The sequence below is a fragment of the Microchirus variegatus genome, assembly GCF_963457635.1.
Source record: "Microchirus variegatus genome assembly, chromosome: 20".
Lineage (NCBI taxonomy): Eukaryota > Metazoa > Chordata > Actinopteri > Pleuronectiformes > Soleidae > Microchirus > Microchirus variegatus.
Genome location: NC_139821.1, coordinates 3,417,699 through 3,435,638, shown reverse-complemented (window position 1 = coordinate 3,435,638; position 17,940 = coordinate 3,417,699). Strand labels below are relative to the sequence as shown.

The 17,940-nt window shown below is 43.3% G+C and overlaps 1 protein-coding gene across 3 annotated transcripts; it reads left to right on the top strand.

Moving 5' to 3' along the window:
* Nucleotides 1-1,979: 1,979 nt before the first annotated feature.
* On the top strand, nucleotides 1,980-17,019 carry syt10 (synaptotagmin X; the record flags this gene model as incomplete). Of its 3 annotated transcripts, none has more annotated exons than XM_083907225.1 (7): nucleotides 1,980-2,166; nucleotides 4,104-4,518; nucleotides 9,164-9,725; nucleotides 12,336-12,456; nucleotides 13,631-13,802; nucleotides 14,043-14,172; nucleotides 16,948-17,019. In XM_083907225.1, 7 exons carry the CDS (start codon nucleotides 1,980-1,982, stop codon nucleotides 17,017-17,019), a joined length of 1,659 nt encoding a protein of 552 aa, XP_083763351.1. The 3 variants fall into 3 exon arrangements, with proteins under 3 accessions (XP_083763351.1, XP_083763350.1, XP_083763352.1); XM_083907224.1 differs by having other exon boundaries at nucleotides 1,980-2,181; XM_083907226.1 differs by having other exon boundaries at nucleotides 1,980-2,181; nucleotides 14,043-14,203; nucleotides 16,948-16,973.
* Between the last annotated feature and the right edge of the window lie 921 nt (nucleotides 17,020-17,940).

Sequence of the window (17,940 nt, the reverse complement as noted above, 5' to 3'; positions counted from 1 at the left end):
AAAACAAGGTTGAACACATTGATCCTCTGCACACCCACGGTGGATTGTTCTGCATGAAGTGAATGTGTTTCTATTCAAAGCTGAATTCTGTCACTGCTGAGGAGACGAGAGCGACAGGAACACAGGTCGTTTCCAGACTTCCGACAAACAACCTCTAAACTTTAAGTCGTCTATAATTGAAGACATTTTCCACTGCAGACCCTCGTTTTTCCGTTTTTTTGTGAGGCTTTAAGTTTTTCTTGGGTGGCGCAAGAGCTCAAAACACCAAAAACAGATTGTGACCGACAAATTAGGATCTATTTAGTGAATATAGTGCCTGAAGTAAATCCGAGCGTGAGCATTTAGGCTGCTATTTTCTCTCCCATTGCTCTGTTAAAATGTATATACAAAGTCTTATATCCTTGTTTCTAATGGCCAAAAACTGAATTGAAACTGTTGTTGTTTTACGCCGGAAACTTGTTGAACATCTGCACCATTAATTAGTCATAAGTACAAGATTTGCCTCTGTGATGTTGTGTTTTTAAATAAATAATGATGACGGGGAGAGCTTTACACACTTTATTTTTCACAGACCTGTTGAGCCTGGACTTAATTCCCCCGTTTGCATCTATGACTCGGTGTTAAACGGTGGCTGATGAGGCTTCATCATCTCCTCTATATACGTGTGGGAATAACAAACACGAGAGAGGAGGGAGATAATGACTTATTTTTGCACTACTGTTAACATTCAGGGTCTCAGAGGATGAATCCCTGTTGGGGTTTTGGGCAGCAGTGTGTGTGTGTGTGGGTTCTTGTACTTGCGGCATACTGAGGACCAGTGAGGGTTTTTAACCAACAGAGTGAGGACATTTTGGCCGGTCCTCAATTTGTATTCATTGAAATCACTTCCTTAGGTTGCTATAACATGCTATACTCAATTTTTGGTAATTTTGGACCAAAAATTTTGGGTCAAATTTTTTATTTTTTTTATTTTGGACGACATAGTATAGTATGACGTTTATGTAAAATTTTGGACGAACATTTTTGGGTCCATTTTTTTCAAATTTTGGACGACAGTATAGTATGACGTTTTTGTAAAAAAAAATTGTCAAAATTTTTTTGTCAAATTTTTTTTTACATTTTGGTTGACATAGTATAGTATGACTTTTATGTAACATTTTGGACGAACATTTTTGGGTCAAATTTTTTTTTCAAATTTTGGACGACAGTATAGTATGACGTTTTTGTAAAATTTTAGACCAAAAATTTTTGGTCAAAAATTTTTTTTTATTCAAATTTTGGACGACAGTATAGTATGATGTTTTTGTAAAATTTTAGATCAAAATTTTTTGGCCAAATTTTTTTTTACATTTTGGTTGACATAGTATAGTATGACGTTTATGTCAAATTTTGGACGAACATTTTTGGGTCAATTTTTTTTTCAAATTTGGACGACAGTATAGTATGACGTTTTTGTAAAATTTTAGACCAAAAATTTTTGGTCAAATTTTTTTTTTAATTTTGGTTGACATAGTTTAGTATGACGTTTTTTATAAAATTTTGGACCAAAAATTAAAAAAATAAAAATGGTATGGTTATGGTACTGCCACCAGTAGTTGTAGATGTCATTCATGAAGTAGATATTTGTAATCGTGTTGATTTATAAAGTGGAAATGCTGGTCCTCAGTATGCAGCAAGTACAAGAATGTGTGTGTGTGAGAAACACTCCAGTCATTACTAGAAGAAGTAATCCCGTTACTGTGGTTTTGGCACAGCCTCCTGCGCACAGCTCCTGGAGGGTTGGACTCCTGTTGCGCTTTAGTGTTCGCTCTAAACGAAGCACGAGCAGAGCGCGTGTTTTTGGCCGCAGTCCGCTCCTCGTTGCGCGCAGGATCAGGATCAGGATCAGGATCAGGGACCATGGATCAGGACGCGGCGCGCCTCGCCGCCCTCTTCCGCCGACACGCCGCACTCCGCGGCGCATAAAGACAGGCGCCCCGATGAGCCGCCGCCCTCCCGGATCCTCCGGCGTGCAATGGCTTAACAGGAGAGACATGAGTGTCCGCGCCGAGGACAGCATCCCCCTGTGCCAGAGGGCGCTCCAGATCGTCACGGAACTTTGTCTCACGGGACACGTAGACCGCGAGAAATGCTCGGACATATTCCCGCTGGAGAGCAACATACCAGGTAAAGGATACGCAGGTAAATGAAAGAAAGACAAAAAAAAAAAAGAAATCCCTCTTTTCTCTTGTTATTGTTTGTCTTTTTACGAGCAAAAGGCTGCACTTGTGATTCTCTGTGCGCGTAAAACTTCTCCACCTGTTGCGCATCTCGGTGCTGCAGCAACAGGTGGACGCGCTGGATTCAACACACCACAGACGGGGTTTTTTTACACCTAGAAATACGAATGGAATTTCGTGAAATAAAATGAATATTATTTGAAATCCTGCAGCTGTGTTGAATCCGAACTTTGAATCCAAACATGTGGAAGCAGGTGCGCGCGTGGAGGAGGACATGGAAACTGCAGAATAATCACAATTGCAACGTGAATGTGATGAAATGTTTGCAGTGGATGATGAAATGTTACAGGAATTCACACCGAAAACAGTGCTAATTATATGAGAGACAATGTGTTCTGACAGATGCTGACTAGGATTAGGATTGACAGATTATTTTATGACTTAATCGCCTGTTTTGATAATTGATTTAAATTGTCTTTGTTTACATACTTTCAAACACGCTCTTTATAAGCTTATTACATGTGAATTTTTACGGTCTATTTGGTTATTTTGTGGTTTCTCTGCTCTATAGGCTATAGGTTCTCAAACTGTGGTGCACGTACCACTGGTGGTACTTCGAGAAATACTGTTCTACTATATAACAATGTGAATTAAATACTAATAACCAGAGTCACCTTTTCTCTCGCTCCATCTGAATCTAATGTCTATACAAGTGTGTGAAGTACAGTATATGTGAAAAATAGGGGTTCCAAAGGGGTTCTTCTACAAGGGCTGAGGTTCTACCTGGAACCATTTGCTTCTGAAAAACCCTTTCCGGATTAAAGGGTTTTTCAAGGGTTCTTGGTAACACTAATGTTTCCAGTAAGAACCATTTGGATCCAGAGAACCCTTTAAAACCCCTCTCCTGAATAAAGGGTTTTAAAAGGGTTCTTGATGGAACCCTCCAAAAGGGTTCTCCTATGAGGACAAGCCAAAGGACCTTATGTGGTTCTACTTAGCACTTAGAGTGAGGAGGATGATGAGAATGATCTTATTGTGGATTAATCTGCCTCCTGTGAGAAGTCCTGAGAACGCTCGATATGTTCTCAGGTGACACTTGGTTATGAAAAAAGTTGGAGAACCACTGTTCTGTACAACAAAGAACCCACTAAAACATCCTCCTGTGGTGGTTTGGGAAACAGTGATCGACATTTCCTGATGCAATGGGCCAAACAACTCATGGATTAACCCGGAAATAATCAACAGATTCATCGACTATGAACGTTGTGTCAATCAAAATCGCAATATCGGTCAAAAATAATGGAACAACACTAAGTTACACTAAGTAGAACAATATAAGGTTCTTCGGCTTGTCCTCATAGGAGAACCCTTTTTAAAAAAAACCTTTAAAGGGGTTAAAGGGTTTTCTGGATCAAAATTGGTTCTTACTGGAACCATTAGTGTTACCAAGAACCCTTGAAAAACAAATGGTTCCAGGCAGAACCTCAGCCCTTGTAGAAGAACACTTTTGGAACCCTTATTTCTAAGAGTGTAGGTACGTCGAGATACCATTTTGTCTTATCTGATACCAGTAAAGAAGAAATAAAGAGCCCACCTTTGAGCTAAATGAAGCACTGATGTGAAGTTTTTTAGATCTGAAAACAGTACGATCTTGTAGAACGTTGTTTTCCAATGACTTCCTGTTGTCCTGCTTCATCAAACAGGTGCACATGCTGCCCCCTCTTTTCTCACCGCTCGCTTTCTCTTCTTTTTTTCTCTTTCTCCCTTGCATGTTTGTCTGTCCTACGTTGTCCACCCGGCTTGCCCTTTTTTCCCCCTCTCTCCTCTTTCCGTGTCCTCCCGTGTTTTTTTGTTTGTTTTGTCGTTGTTTTTTTTCACGTGTAGACATCTCTATCAGTCTCCTCGCTGTGGTCGTAGGTTTCTGTGGCCTCGCCCTGTTGGTAGTCTCTCTCTTTGTCTTTTGGAAGCTGTGCTGGCCCATTTGGAGGAGCAAGGCGCTGTCGGCGCACGCCGAGAATGGCGGCCTTCGCGTGGGGTTCCCAGAGGCGCCGCTGCCGCCGCCGCCGCACAGCGCGCCGCCGCCGGTCTCCGAGTGCAAAGCGACAAAGGAGGTGGAGAAGAAGTATCCGCCCGAGGTGACGGCCAACGGGCGGAGCTCCGTCAAGCTCCTGGAGGCGGCCATGAAGATCAGCCAGACGTCTCCGGACATTCCCGCCGAGGTGCAGACGGCCCTGAAGGAGAAGCTCAGCCAGCAGGCCAAAATCCAGAGGCAGACCACGGAGCCCACCTCCTCCTCCAGGTACTTTGTGGTTTCTGCTACGTTACCCTTGTTTTTTGCCACCCAAGTATTAGAGCCCCGCAAAATGGACAAGTTTTTTCTGGACAGGCAATATTGAAGACTTCTTGAAGTAGAGATGGTTCTTCTTGAAGCTGTAGCTACTTCCAGTTTCGCGTCATTATCTCTTCTAATAGACTTTCCACCATCCGTTCATTAGCATGATTTTTTTGGTAACCAACTAAGCAAACACACAGGAGAGAATCAACTTCCTGTTTACACCGACGCGCACATTTCACGTACACTCGTGTGGCCTCGAATAAGGGCCGAATTAGATCTGCGAATTCCAGTTTCACGTCGCTATCTCTACTAGAGAATAGACTTTCCGCCATTGATGTTCCTCGTTAGCATGACTCTTTTGGAAACCAAACAAGCAAACACACAGAGGAGAGAATCAACTTCCTGTTTACACCGACGCGCACATTTCACGTACACTTCAACGCACAATTCGAGGAAAACATCTAATTGTTTTCCGCAAATTAGACGTGCGACTTTCAGTTTCGCGTCATTATCTCTTCGAATAGACTTTCCGCCATCGCTGTTTCTCGTTAGCATGACTTTTTTTGGAAACCAAACAAGCAAACACACAGAGGAGAGAATCAACTTCCTGTTTACACCGACGCGCACATTTCACATACACTTCAACGTACAATTGTGCAGCCTCGAATAAGGGCCGAACAATTTGAGGAAAACATCTAATGGTTTTCTTCAAATTAGATGCCTGACTTCCAGTTTCGCGTCATTATCTCTTCTCATAGACTTTCCGCCATCTCTGTTCCTCGTTAGCATGACTCTTTGTGGAAACCAACCAAGCAAACACAGAGGAGAGAACCAACTTCCTGTTTACACCAACGCGCACATTTCACGTACACTTCAACGGACAATTGTTCGGCCTTGAATTGTACGCAAGAAAGATTTGTTGATCTTTCACCGGCGTTAAAGTCCAAGCCCTGGTTTCAGACGCTGCAGAAGGTACCAACTAAATTGCAGGCTCTGAGATTGGCTAATTTTCATGATTAGCCGTTCAGCCCAATCCAATCCCAATCAATGTCAGCGTGTGAGGCCACTGCAGCAATAAGGACTGTCGCTCAGGCCTCTTCGAAGACGCCGTTTACGTGCCGTCTACAATGACTGTACAACAAAAGCATTTTTGTCCGTCTGACCCACACGAAACAAAAGCGAGGCCCCTGTGAGGGTTCACTGCCCTCGAGGTGTTTGGCACGTGTCAGGCGGATCATCGGGGACTGGCCGGGCGACCTTCAGACGCTGTCGAGCATGATGAACACTGTGCTCCGCTCGTCGCCTCCTGTGGGCTCGTCAGCACGGTGGGGTGGTGGATGTGGCGCAACTCCGCGCATCACTCCCTAGAAAACCTATAATCACATGCAGTCGAGCTGCTATGGTAACGACGGGAAGCGACCGCAGTAATTAAACAATCAGCTCTCGCTTCTCTTTGTTTTCCAGAGCAGTGTTTAAAGTAGAACGTCCATAATTAGCAGTGCTGTGGGGCGGGAGCTGTCAACCGCGGAAGGTTGGGGCGTCCTGGTGAGACGCGTCACACAGCTGCGCTCACTTTCTCACAGGGAGACGCCATCGGGAGACGCCGTCGACTCTTTTTGTTTGTTGTTCGACGATTTAATTAAATTACGTCGCTCGAGCGGAGGATCGGGTCAAAGATGACAAATTCGGGTCCATCTACACTCATCAACACTCGTTTCCCTTTTTTGACTGAAAAAAAACAAACTCAAGTCATTCGTTCCTATATTCAACGACGGGGGGAATAAACCCAGCAACCGCATGCCGACGACTCAAGATCACTTTCATTATCTGTGAATTATTTGTTGCAGAAAATAGCGGCGGGGGGGGGGGGGGGGAATACAATTTCCGCGAAGCCAATGTATTCATACAGTCTATAAATATTAATTGTTCTATAATATTCCGAATGAAGACAAATCTGTAGAAGACAACATCCCAGTCGTTGGAAGGTGCTGAATAATGCAAACGGAATTAAAATACAAAGGCAAATTTGCTCTACGTTCTTATTTACTTGGGTATTTGAAGGATCAGATATTTGTTTTACGCAAATGAAAAAAAACACTCCTTCGTACGGTCAAATAACACTCCTTTACTTTGAGCCGCAGTATGTAGGATCACCGGAGATGTTCACATATTCTTTTATGAGTTTGGGATGGAACGTTTTTCTTAAGCTTAAGCTCCTCCCACCACACGAACACGGACGCGATCTCGCCTCAGTCATGACAAACAGATGTATTCAGTCCCAGGGATCCTGAGAAATCAGAGCCCAGGTCATTTCAGGCAACAAGGACATGTTTATTTTCTCTAGGTTAATAACACAATAGAGGCTAATCATAGATAATAGAGGCGCATACATGTAACCAGGCAATGGTAATTGGAAGATTGGACCAGCTGCACAAGTGTCCACTCATATGCATTTATTGTCTATTACCTTGTGAAGGGAAACCTAATTTGACCTTGAATTGACATCGTGTTCTTTTGAAGACGAGCAGAAAAACAGCATTAAGTCCCGAGGAAAACATTTAGTGATGTCAAAGTAGAGGCTAATTTTACCGCAGGCCACTTTGTCGGAGGTTCTTTTTGTAAACAGTAGAGCCGGAAATACACTGGTTGCAGAACAGTTGCTTTGCATCCGTCCTGCAACCAGTGTATTTTTTTCTATTTAGTCTATGGTGTTTTTGGAAAGCTAGCCTCTGCGATTGGTCAAAGTTTCACAAGTTTTCCCAAAACAGAGTCTATAAAGGAGGGGATTATCGAAATATTTGATCAAAAACACCAAACATGACGCTTCCTAACCCGCCTTTGACACAAAAATGCACCATTATAAGGCTTTAAAGGGACACTGTGTAGTATTTATGGGTTTATATGACCTAAAATCCACTCTTTTATACATATTATGTGCTCCTGCATTGTCTAGTCGCTGTATAATAGTTTTTGTTTCATTTTCGTAGTGTTTCAAAAAGTCATGTAAAATAACAAGGTCGGGGCCCGTGGTTGCATAGCCACTGTTAGCAGCGAGACGCCATGTTTCTACCGGAGCCTGTAAGGACAAACGCGAGAGAACAAATCAAGCGTCTCTTTACTTGTAGCGGAAGTCCCGCCTCCACGCGGTAGCTCCGCCCTCTCCCTCGCCTCACGAAACTCATCTGCTGACACGGAGAAGGACGACGAGGACGACATTTGACCGTCTGAGGATACCGTAGCGCTCAGGGAAGGGAGGGGGTGAGCAGAGGAGCAGTTCTTTATTGTAAATTTCAGCCTCTCCTCTAGATGGCACTAAAAACTACTTATTCACCTTTAACTTTAACTTTTGAGATTTATAGAATGTCAACGACACAAGTTTGTAAAACACAAACAGCCGAGTAATACTGGCGCTGCCTTGACAGCACACAGCAATTACTTTAGTTGTGCTTATTTAGAAAGGGGTCAAGAGGACGTTTGCCATCCTTGAATCCAGTTAAAGTAGAAATAATTCCCTTTTTACTGCATCGGCGTACGTTGACATAGTTTAAGTACTTTTAGGTGGATTGTTTTTGGTTGTATTCCAATCACTTCTGTGTTCTGTGCCGTCTGTACCGTATCATTTGGGCCCTGGTCGTCAGATTGCTGTCATTGTCTTACTGTCAGGACGGGAGGAGGGCGGCCAGTTGCTAGGTGACAAGATTGGCACTTTAAAAAAACAAAAACAAGGTCAACCTCACAGAAATTGGCTGCATTCAGGTTATATATATATATTTTTTTCATAAGATCACAACAACTCTTATGAAAAAGTGCTGTTGGTTTATTTTCTCAAAAATGAGTTCCTAGTGTACAAGTGTCTACAAAGTGCGGGTTTTTGCCAAAACATGGAACATTCCAGGAAGTTCAATGCTCTTTACAGTAGTAAAATAACACTGTGTGTACAGTATATAAAAATGAGACGCAGGTTAGTCACTGTTAGCATTTCTAAACAACTGCTTGTCAAGGTGTATCGAGCAAATACTGAGGTCTTCCAAGGCGTAAAAATGGTGTCATCCAATCTTGTCCATGACAAAACACGTGAAGCCACAACATTTGTATGTGGGGGGTCGACCTGAATCATGGACATCCAATGACATGGTACACAACCCTCTGTAGACTTATTACCCAGCTCCTTCACTTCAGGTGAGTTGTCACCAATGGGGAAACTTTGCAAGCTCCCGTTATCGATTAAAACTTCTAATTCCGATCGAAAAACATTTAAATTGTCTTTTAGTCTTGGCCTAAAATGAAAAAGACGTTTAAATTCCAGCCGCATCTGCTCTGTGCTCTTGTCGCTAAATAAGTCTATTCGGAAGGTCGCTGCATCTTTTGCCGACAGCTTACCGCCAAGACTCCAGGGTCCGTCCCATTCCAATTCTCTGCGGTTCTTTCTCAGCACCAAAATATTTGTGCTGCTCTACCAGACGTCAAAGCGTGTTCCATTATGCACTATGCTTCTTAGACGTGGCCTCCACTGGCAAACCATTAGCGCCCATCATAACAAGCCACTCATGCGTGACACTTAGACTTGAGACATTCACCAGATTCGCCCCCTCTACCCCTTTTTCAACAGGCACAATTCATTCCGGCGCCACCTGCCTCGTCAGATGAATGTCACCAGCTTCGACTTCAGCATGGAGACGGTGCCTCTGCGCCAGAGCTCCACGGTGAGCATCGGGAGAATAAAGCCTGAACTCTACAAACAGAAGTCCGTGGACTCGGAGGGCGAGCCCAAAGAGCCCGTGGAGACCTGCGGCAAGCTGAGCTTCTCGCTGCGCTACGACTACGAGGAACAGGCGCTGGTCGTGAGGATCCTTAAGGCCTTGGACCTGCCCGCCAAGGACTTCACCGGCACCTCCGACCCCTACGTGAAGATCTACTTGCTGCCGGAGCGGAAGAAGAAGTACCAGACGCGCGTCCACCGCAAGAACCTGAACCCCATGTTTGACGAGACCTTCTGTTTCCCGGTGGCGTACGACGAGATCTGCAACCGCAAGCTGCACTTCAGCGTGTACGACTTCGACCGCTTCACCAGCCACGACATGATAGGCGAGGTGGTCGTGGACAACCTCTTTGAACTCTCCGATCTTTCCCGGGAGGCGGTGGTGTGGAAGGACATTCACGCGGCGACTACAGTGAGTTGGCGCTGACACTGACACAATGACAGACCCCCCCCCCCCCCACAAATGAGGGCATTGTTTCCACGTAAGAGATTTGAAATGCGGCACTCGACAGACGTTATGAACAGTTAGCTTTCTTGTTTGTTTTCGATAGAAGATGCAAACAGAAGATGCTAATAACAACTGTCTTGTTTTTATTTGAAATTTTCAGGGGCAACAACGAGACAAAACAAAGTCCTACAATGTTGCTACAACTGAATATCTTGCTTCATATGATTGTTTGCTAACAGACAGTAGAGCTAAGTCGAGCTAAGGCCGTAGACCGCCTAGCACAGGCAATCGGACAACTTCCCAGGTCTGAGAATACATGCGGAGGATAAAATCGATTGATTGGCCGCGTACTTCTGACTACAGCGCCACCTATGGGAGGCGAGATACATCATACTCGATCAGTGGCCACAGTTTTTACCTCGTCTCCTTCTATGTCCGCTGCAAAGATCGTCACCGAGGAGAAATTACACAGTGAATGGGGGAACCTCGGCCTAAACATCGAGTTCTACTTTAAATCACTCCTATGAGCTTAAATTCATCAGCAGTGGTTCACTAAAGTGGCAGGAGGAACACATAATACGCATAATTCAGCCGCTCTTGGAAAGGCAATTCATCAGCCAGACGCCCACGCGCGCACATTTTCTAAAAACTGCTGGGTATTCTAGACATAAATAAAACTAGAGACTAAAATCACCCAAACATTAAATAACTCACAAGTAGCTCAACAAACAGTATTTGTACGACTCCCCGGGATGTGATGAGATGAATTTCCAAAGTTTACTTCCCTGTTATTGGTTTTTCCATAACACTATCTTTAACTTGATCTGCTTTGATCAATAGCGGCGGTCAGTGTCGTCAGTCAGGAAATCTTGCAAACTTGATTTCAGTTCAGCTTCAGCCGACTGGCACATTGCCGTGCACATCCTCTCTCCATGAGTCGTCTTAAGGCACCGTTTAATGATATTTCTGTCACATTTCTAGCTGGAACTGGTCACCTGCCAAGTTTGAAGCCTGTCGGGCGGCAATTATGCGATTAGCAGAAGGTGAAATATGACAGATGTCGACGATGTCCTTGAATTAATAGAGACAAAGAAAGAACGGCTATTTTTGAACATTTCCAGTATTTTGGACCTGAAGTAGAGCAAAATGTCTATTCCAGATGAAGATGTCAGCAACAAATTGCTGATTTTATCTGCTGTAGCGCCCGGGAAATGTGAATAATTGCGATAATGGATTGGAAAGGTGAACCTTTTATGGGCTTCAGAGAGGGTTAAGGCCTTGTTTGTGCAGTTAAGTGCTATTACAAATATCATAACTACCAGCCAGAGGATTGACCCGACGTGTGTCGACACACCTGACGGCGTCTTCACCTTATTGGCTCTTTTCACAGAACTCACACTCACTGTCAGGTCACGATAGGAACGATACCAGAGATAACGGTAGTGTTCCATTTAAGAGGAGGTTTCAGGGGTATTTACGGGTCGCTCAGAGACGCCGCGTCGCGATTTACGTGCGACAGCTGAACTGGACGGAGCCACAGTTAAACTTCCACCTGTTTCAAGGATTGGACGCATGTTTCTGAAAGAGAAGGATGTGCATTTATCAGTGACTACAGCTATAGGGATAATTAGACTGCCAACACAACAAAACATGGGGAAATTGACCAGTGTAGCATTGTTTTTAAAGAGAGAGGGATTTCTCTACTCAAACATATGCTGTTAAAACAATATTTTCTTTGTTACCACAGAACTAAGGCTGCTAAGCTGAATAATAGCTAATTATTTTGTCCTGATCCCAGTTAAAGGAATAGTTTTATAGGAATTTTGGACATAAGACCTATTTTCCAACTCAGCCGGTGTGATGGAGACGTTTTCAAGAAATTTTATTCAGTTCTTCTAGTTGCCGAGTTCGCTGGTGCTATGGCTAGCGCAAGTCAATGGTACCTGCTAGCATGGCATTAGAAAAACTCATAGGCACGAGGCAAATCAATTGTAACGGCAGACTATCGATGTACATATCTGTGTTGATAGAATGTTTGAAATAAAACCAACCTTGCAATTTGAAGGATTTATGTCTCAGCAGCAGTCATACTTCCTGCTAGGCTATAGCAGCGGCGGACTGATTCCACAGCTGCTGAGAAAGTAGTCCCTCAAAAATTCTTGCGATGCGAGGTTAGTTTTGTTTAAAATATTATTCTATCAACACAGATATGTACATCGATAGTCTAGTGTTTTAATTCATTTGCCTCGGGTGCACTGTGGAGTCAGTATGAGTGTTTTTAATGCCATGCTAACTTGTACCATTGACATGCGCTAGCCATAGCACAATTGAACTCGGCAACTAGAAGAACTGAATGACATTTCTTGAAAACGTCTCCATCACACCAGCTGAGTTGGAAAATATGTCTCATGTCCAAAATTCCGAACTAAAAGAGATAACGACCACAACAGGCGGCCGACGCTACGCTAATCCAACATCCAGCTGATAAACTTTGTTCGCCGACTGAACCTTTTGTTTAAATGTCATTCAAACGCATTTTCCAAACGCACAAACCTCTGTGTTTTTGTCACTCAGGAGAGCGTTGACCTCGGAGAGATCATGTACTCGCTGTGCTACCTCCCCACAGCGGGCAGGATGACCCTGACGGTCATCAAATGCAGGAACCTCAAAGCCATGGACATCACAGGCTCCTCAGGTAACCCCCCCCCCCCGACGGCAAATACGATAAGGCTCGCTTCAAACGCTCCGGCCGAGCCATGAATCAAACTTTGTGGAGAACGCACGGCAGGTGGCCACTTAGAATGGAAATAGAGGAGAAGGAGGGGGGGGGGGGGCGGCCGACTCTGGAATAATTTAACACATGGTGCCAAAAAATTGACTTTAAACTGTGTTAAATTGAATTGTGGAAGCAGACAGGTGTGTGTGTGCCACATTCCCTTAAGGCTTTTGAACACGAGATGCATTTTTTATCCATGGCACTTTATTCAAGGTCAAATGTGTTTAGGAGGGTTATTGGTAGAGTGTTTTCCTCGCCTTAGAATAAGCCTTTTATATGCACTTCAGACAATTGGGCCTTGCTTTATGGAGGCCGCCAGCTTGCATCATCGCGTCTCTACGGTAGCCCAAACAGCCAGGAAGTCTTTTTGGTATATGAAGGCTACCATAGTTCCCAGACGGGCCCTTTGCAATCAGCAATCTCACCACTAGATGTCACTACGCTTTGCACGCTGGACATTTTTTAGGTCCTGGATCCCCATCAGTGCGAGCAGCAATGAACGTTTGTTGTGGCCTTTAAAGGCGCCATATGTAAGAATGTGGCCAAAACTTACTACTACACACATACTACATTCAAATTCAAAATACCGAGGTCTTTTAGGTTTCGTTTTTTCTGACGTAACTGGCAACCCGTGGTTGCTCGGCAGCTGAGACTCTACTGAATGCAATGATTGGTAGACAGCGGTGGGTGGTGCCACATGCTAAAAAAAACATGGTTTCAAAACATAAACATGATTTGCAGTCTGCAAAATATTTTTGTTTTAGTGCAAATATTGTATCTGTACTGTTGTTGTTGTTGTTGTTGAGTTCAGTTTGTTATATGAACATTATTCCTGAGTCTCTGTGACATATTAGGAGGATTTTATGGCCAGTTGCTTTAGATTTATTACATAATGCACCTTTAATGTGCCAATTTTTAGTCATTCTAACCTCCAACGGGAACACATCTAACCAATCTAACTCCAGTTCAACCTCACTAGACGTCGACTTCGTCCGTTTAACCTGTTTTTACCGGTTCTCGTCGCTTATTTGCGGAACCGTGTCCTTAAACGTGCGTATCTGAACTGTTAAATGACGGCAAACATGTCTCCCAGATCCGTACGTGAAGGTTTACCTGATATGCGACGGACGGCGGCTGAAGAAGCGAAAAACGACGACCAAGAAGAGCACGCTCAACCCGGTGTACAACGAGGCGATCATCTTCGACATCCCGCCGGAGAACGTCGAACAAGTCAGTTTGTCCATCATGGTGATGGATTACGATCGGTGAGTCTTTCGCTGTGTTGGGTAACTAAATAAATCTAATCAGAGCTCTTTATTACTGCATGCATTTGAGGTCTGGTTTTTTTTTTTTTTTTCTGACCTTGAGAAGCTTCTTTTCAAAATGTCTTTTCATTTAAATCTGAAAGTGAAAGAGAACAATACAGAATCTGTACCCAGACTCCACAAAAGCATGACGATGTTGCTCATCCAACTCTGGGTTGATGTGTGTTTTGCCGCTAACAGGGTCGGACACAACGAGGTGATTGGTGTATGTCGTGCTGGGCCAGATGCTGAGGGCCTCGGACGAGATCACTGGAACGAAATGCTGGCTTATCCACGGAAGCCCATCACACACTGGCATGCTCTGGGAGAGGTACAGATACCATGTCTTGCTCTATTCCACAGTCTGCTGCCCCCTTCAGTCTCAGAAAAAAAAAGCTCACATTAGCAGAGAAGTCCCTGAGTGTGCTCTATGTGATCCCCAGATCTGTAATCGTTGAAGTTTTCCCCTCATTTCCTTTGTCCAGAGAGGTCCGCTAGGTCCTGTAGCATCCATTCCATTTGGTGGCGTGCTTCTGTTTTGGTCAAATGACTCAATAGAGGAGACGTTTGCCGGTACCCACGCAGGGGAGCGGTGGTAGAGCGGGTCGTCTTTTAACCGGAAAGGTCGTAGGTTTGACCCCCGAGCTCTTCCGGGGGGCAAGACATTCGACCCAAAATTGGTATTTGCGTGATAGAAAGCTCCAGGCTAAACGGGTACGTCGGAGAATGGGTAAAGCCATTTTTGAGTGGCCAATTCAACGTTCAAAGAATTCCTGGGATACATACGAATTAGGGTAAACCACGGAAATTCGGGGAGTATGATTCAAGTCAGAACGAGATAAGGATAGGCACAACTTGGATGCTAACAACAAGACATAACTAGCATCTTTTAGCATTGCACTTTGGCCTTAATTCGAATTTGAAATATTCTGATAATTAAATGTATTCATTGATTTATCATAGATTATTAACTTATGATCAAATCCAATAAAATACAGTGTCATCGGCGTAGAGTCACAACAATGTAAATTAAATTTTCAGAGTAAATAACAATGTAAGTGTATTCATTTCAAGTGTTAGAAAAACAGATCCAATGCAACAACGGCGTTTTTTTTAAATTAGCTTTCTTTCTCAAACTCGACGGAGAAAATAATGGGGAAAGTACGGGGGAAAACTTGGCTTTGTTGCTCTCCAACAACTCCAGTACTGTCTTATATGTTGCATGTGTGTATTAAACATGTAGAAAACATAACGAGACATACGGTGCAGAGTGGTTTAATGAGTGGGTAGCACCAACACTGCATGCCGTAGCTGAGAAACATTAAAATAAATAAACACCAATGTGTCATGATAGTTAAAATAATCTCACATTTTACATGTTATCCATGTTTTTTCCTCTTTTGCCCCGCCCACTCCCCACCTGACGAGTAGGAAAATACAGGTGATTACTCATTTTCAGTGGTGAAACTACTTCTACTACTTTTGGTCTATATATATATAATATATATATATATATGTACAGTGTATAAATATATAAGAAAAACAACTGTGATCATTGGCAGTACCTCTTGTTATTAACACCCGATGTCTCATTTTAAAATGGATTATTTTGCAGCAGCCTGACCTGGATTATTGTTGTTATGACTATTATGGAGCTATTCTTGGAAGGATTGTGTGCTGTGGGGGAGTTAGCAGTGAAAAACACTGCGGTTACATCTTGTGAGGACAGGAGTCGGATGCTCTAATGAGAGCAGACCACTTGCTAGTGAGCAAAAAAGAAAAAAAAAAAAAAAGGATCTATGAGAGCTTCTCTTTATCTACATTCTTAAAAATATAGACTTATTTTTAACCCAAACAAGCCTAGAGAACAGTACATTCTCTCTTCTCTTGCCTTTAGGACCATTGAGGGGTCATTTGACATAGATTTAAGGGTAAATTAAGGGTAAAGCTACATCATGAGCTCAGTGAAAACACGTGGTGACGGCAGGAACAACACAGATTGCCTAATAAATCTATCTCAGCTTAAGTCTACGGGGCAATTCCAATTCCTATCTTAACCCTCAAGCTCAACCCTTAATCTTAACTGGCCCTCAAAACCAAGTGTTGAGGGTTATTTTGTCACTTAGAAATGGGACACCCCTTAAGTTGCAGATACGTCTTCAGACTGTAGGGGGCAGAATAACGCGAAAGCTGCGTCCAGTCTGTCAACTCCAAAAAAGAAGAAGAAGAAGAACACATTTACGTCACAATTATTTATTACGACCTATTACGATCCGTTTGTCAGTCAAGTTATTAGGTTGTCAGTTAGTTAGTTATAAGATGATACTCATACAAATACCACAACCACGGACATATTCAGCTGACAGTTACCACACACCACGGCTTATTGAAAAGTAAACGATAACCGGCCGGCTATTTGACAAAAGATCGTAAAAAAAAAAAAAAAAATGTTACGCAACAATGACATCAGTAATCCATAATATGGGCCTAAACTAAGATAATACAATGGTTTTTCGTCATTTTTGTATCTCTATTAACAAAGAAAATACTTCATTTGTAGCGCACTCGTTCCGCTGCTTTCGGCGCCATCTTTGCTATGTCAAAACACGCAATGCATTCTGGGTAGCCCTTGCTCCCAAGGGTGGTCCCGGTTAAGCGAGGAATTGGAATTCACCCTAAGTTACCTTCTCCGGGCACCAAAGTCCATAGAGAACATTACAATTACGGCACACAAGAGCTGTTGATCCATTGGCGCCTCCCTTAGCCAATTCAAATATGTTACTTGGTGACTTCTGTGTTTGAAATCCTTCATTTGGATTAGTAATTCAGCAGCTTCTATGTCTTACAAGCTAAAATAGTTGGTTTTTTTTGGTCAATCAAGAGCGTGTGCAGCGAGCACACAAAGCAACGCAAACTACCGTTTCCCCGCAGCCGTGTTCGACCCCATTTCAGCGCGGCGGAAATGCAAATGCGTTTTTGAACTATGATCTGCTCACAATGTGCCCATGATCACAGTGAACGGTGAACCAGAGACAATGCCGTATGCTCATCAAACGTGGAATGCCGTGCCTTGATAAACGCCGTGTGACACTTTTTTACCTTGCAGTGGCCTGGAAGAGGAGCAAGCTTTGAGAGTCAAGGTTCGTGTCCGTCACCCAAACCTCCGCAGACTCCCTGATGATCACAGGGTAGAGCGATGACGTCGTCCCCCTCCTCCTCCTCCTCCTCCTCCTCCTGTAAGAAAACAGACATTTGTTTACAGTTGCTGCAAAGCTGTGTTGCCTATAAAGTCTCTTGTGAGCATGTTGAATCCATTCCGATATGTTTTCTCATGTTTGTAAGGGGAAAAAAACTTCATTTTTATTCATTAAAACTCCAGCTCTTTGGCTATGCACAGCACAAACTCTTACTCAGCTCGGTTTCATACCCGTGTTTTGACATCGCGTGCCCCGATATTTACCCCAGAGATCGTCTTGTTTTCAGAATGGCACAAAGTTAAAAAGAAAAAAAAAAGAAAAAGAAAAAAAAAAGGGCTATGCTGCTCAGTGCCGTGAACGCATTTTACTTGATAGAAAAACAGTCATTTTAAACGCAGTCTTGATCATGGAGAACGTAGAAGGTAATTGAGCGTCTACAGCGAAGGGGTCTGGTTAAATTTGCCATAAAATTCATCAGTCACAACCGTCACAGATGTACGAACCCGGTCATTAACCGGTCACTGTCGCCTGTAGATATTAGAGCAGCCAATGCGGAGCAAAATGTAGCAGATACATGTAGCAAACTGAGGGATAAATATAAATAATAGGCAATTTGAAATAACTACAGTGAATTTATTCCCAAAACACAGGTTCATATTTTTTGTGGTTTGGATAAATATGATTCAACTATTGTCTTCACAAATTTCCAGGAGAAGTCATGCTAACGAACAACTGAAATTATTTTAAAAACTGGTCTAAATATGCACATAATACGCAGTATTCATACAAAAACAACCCCTCTCCCAAACAGCAGCCAACCAACAAGCCAAAAAATGTCATTCAACTGTGTCAATGTCGTTCAAAAATGTTAGCATACCCAGCTAACTAGCTACTCGCAAAAC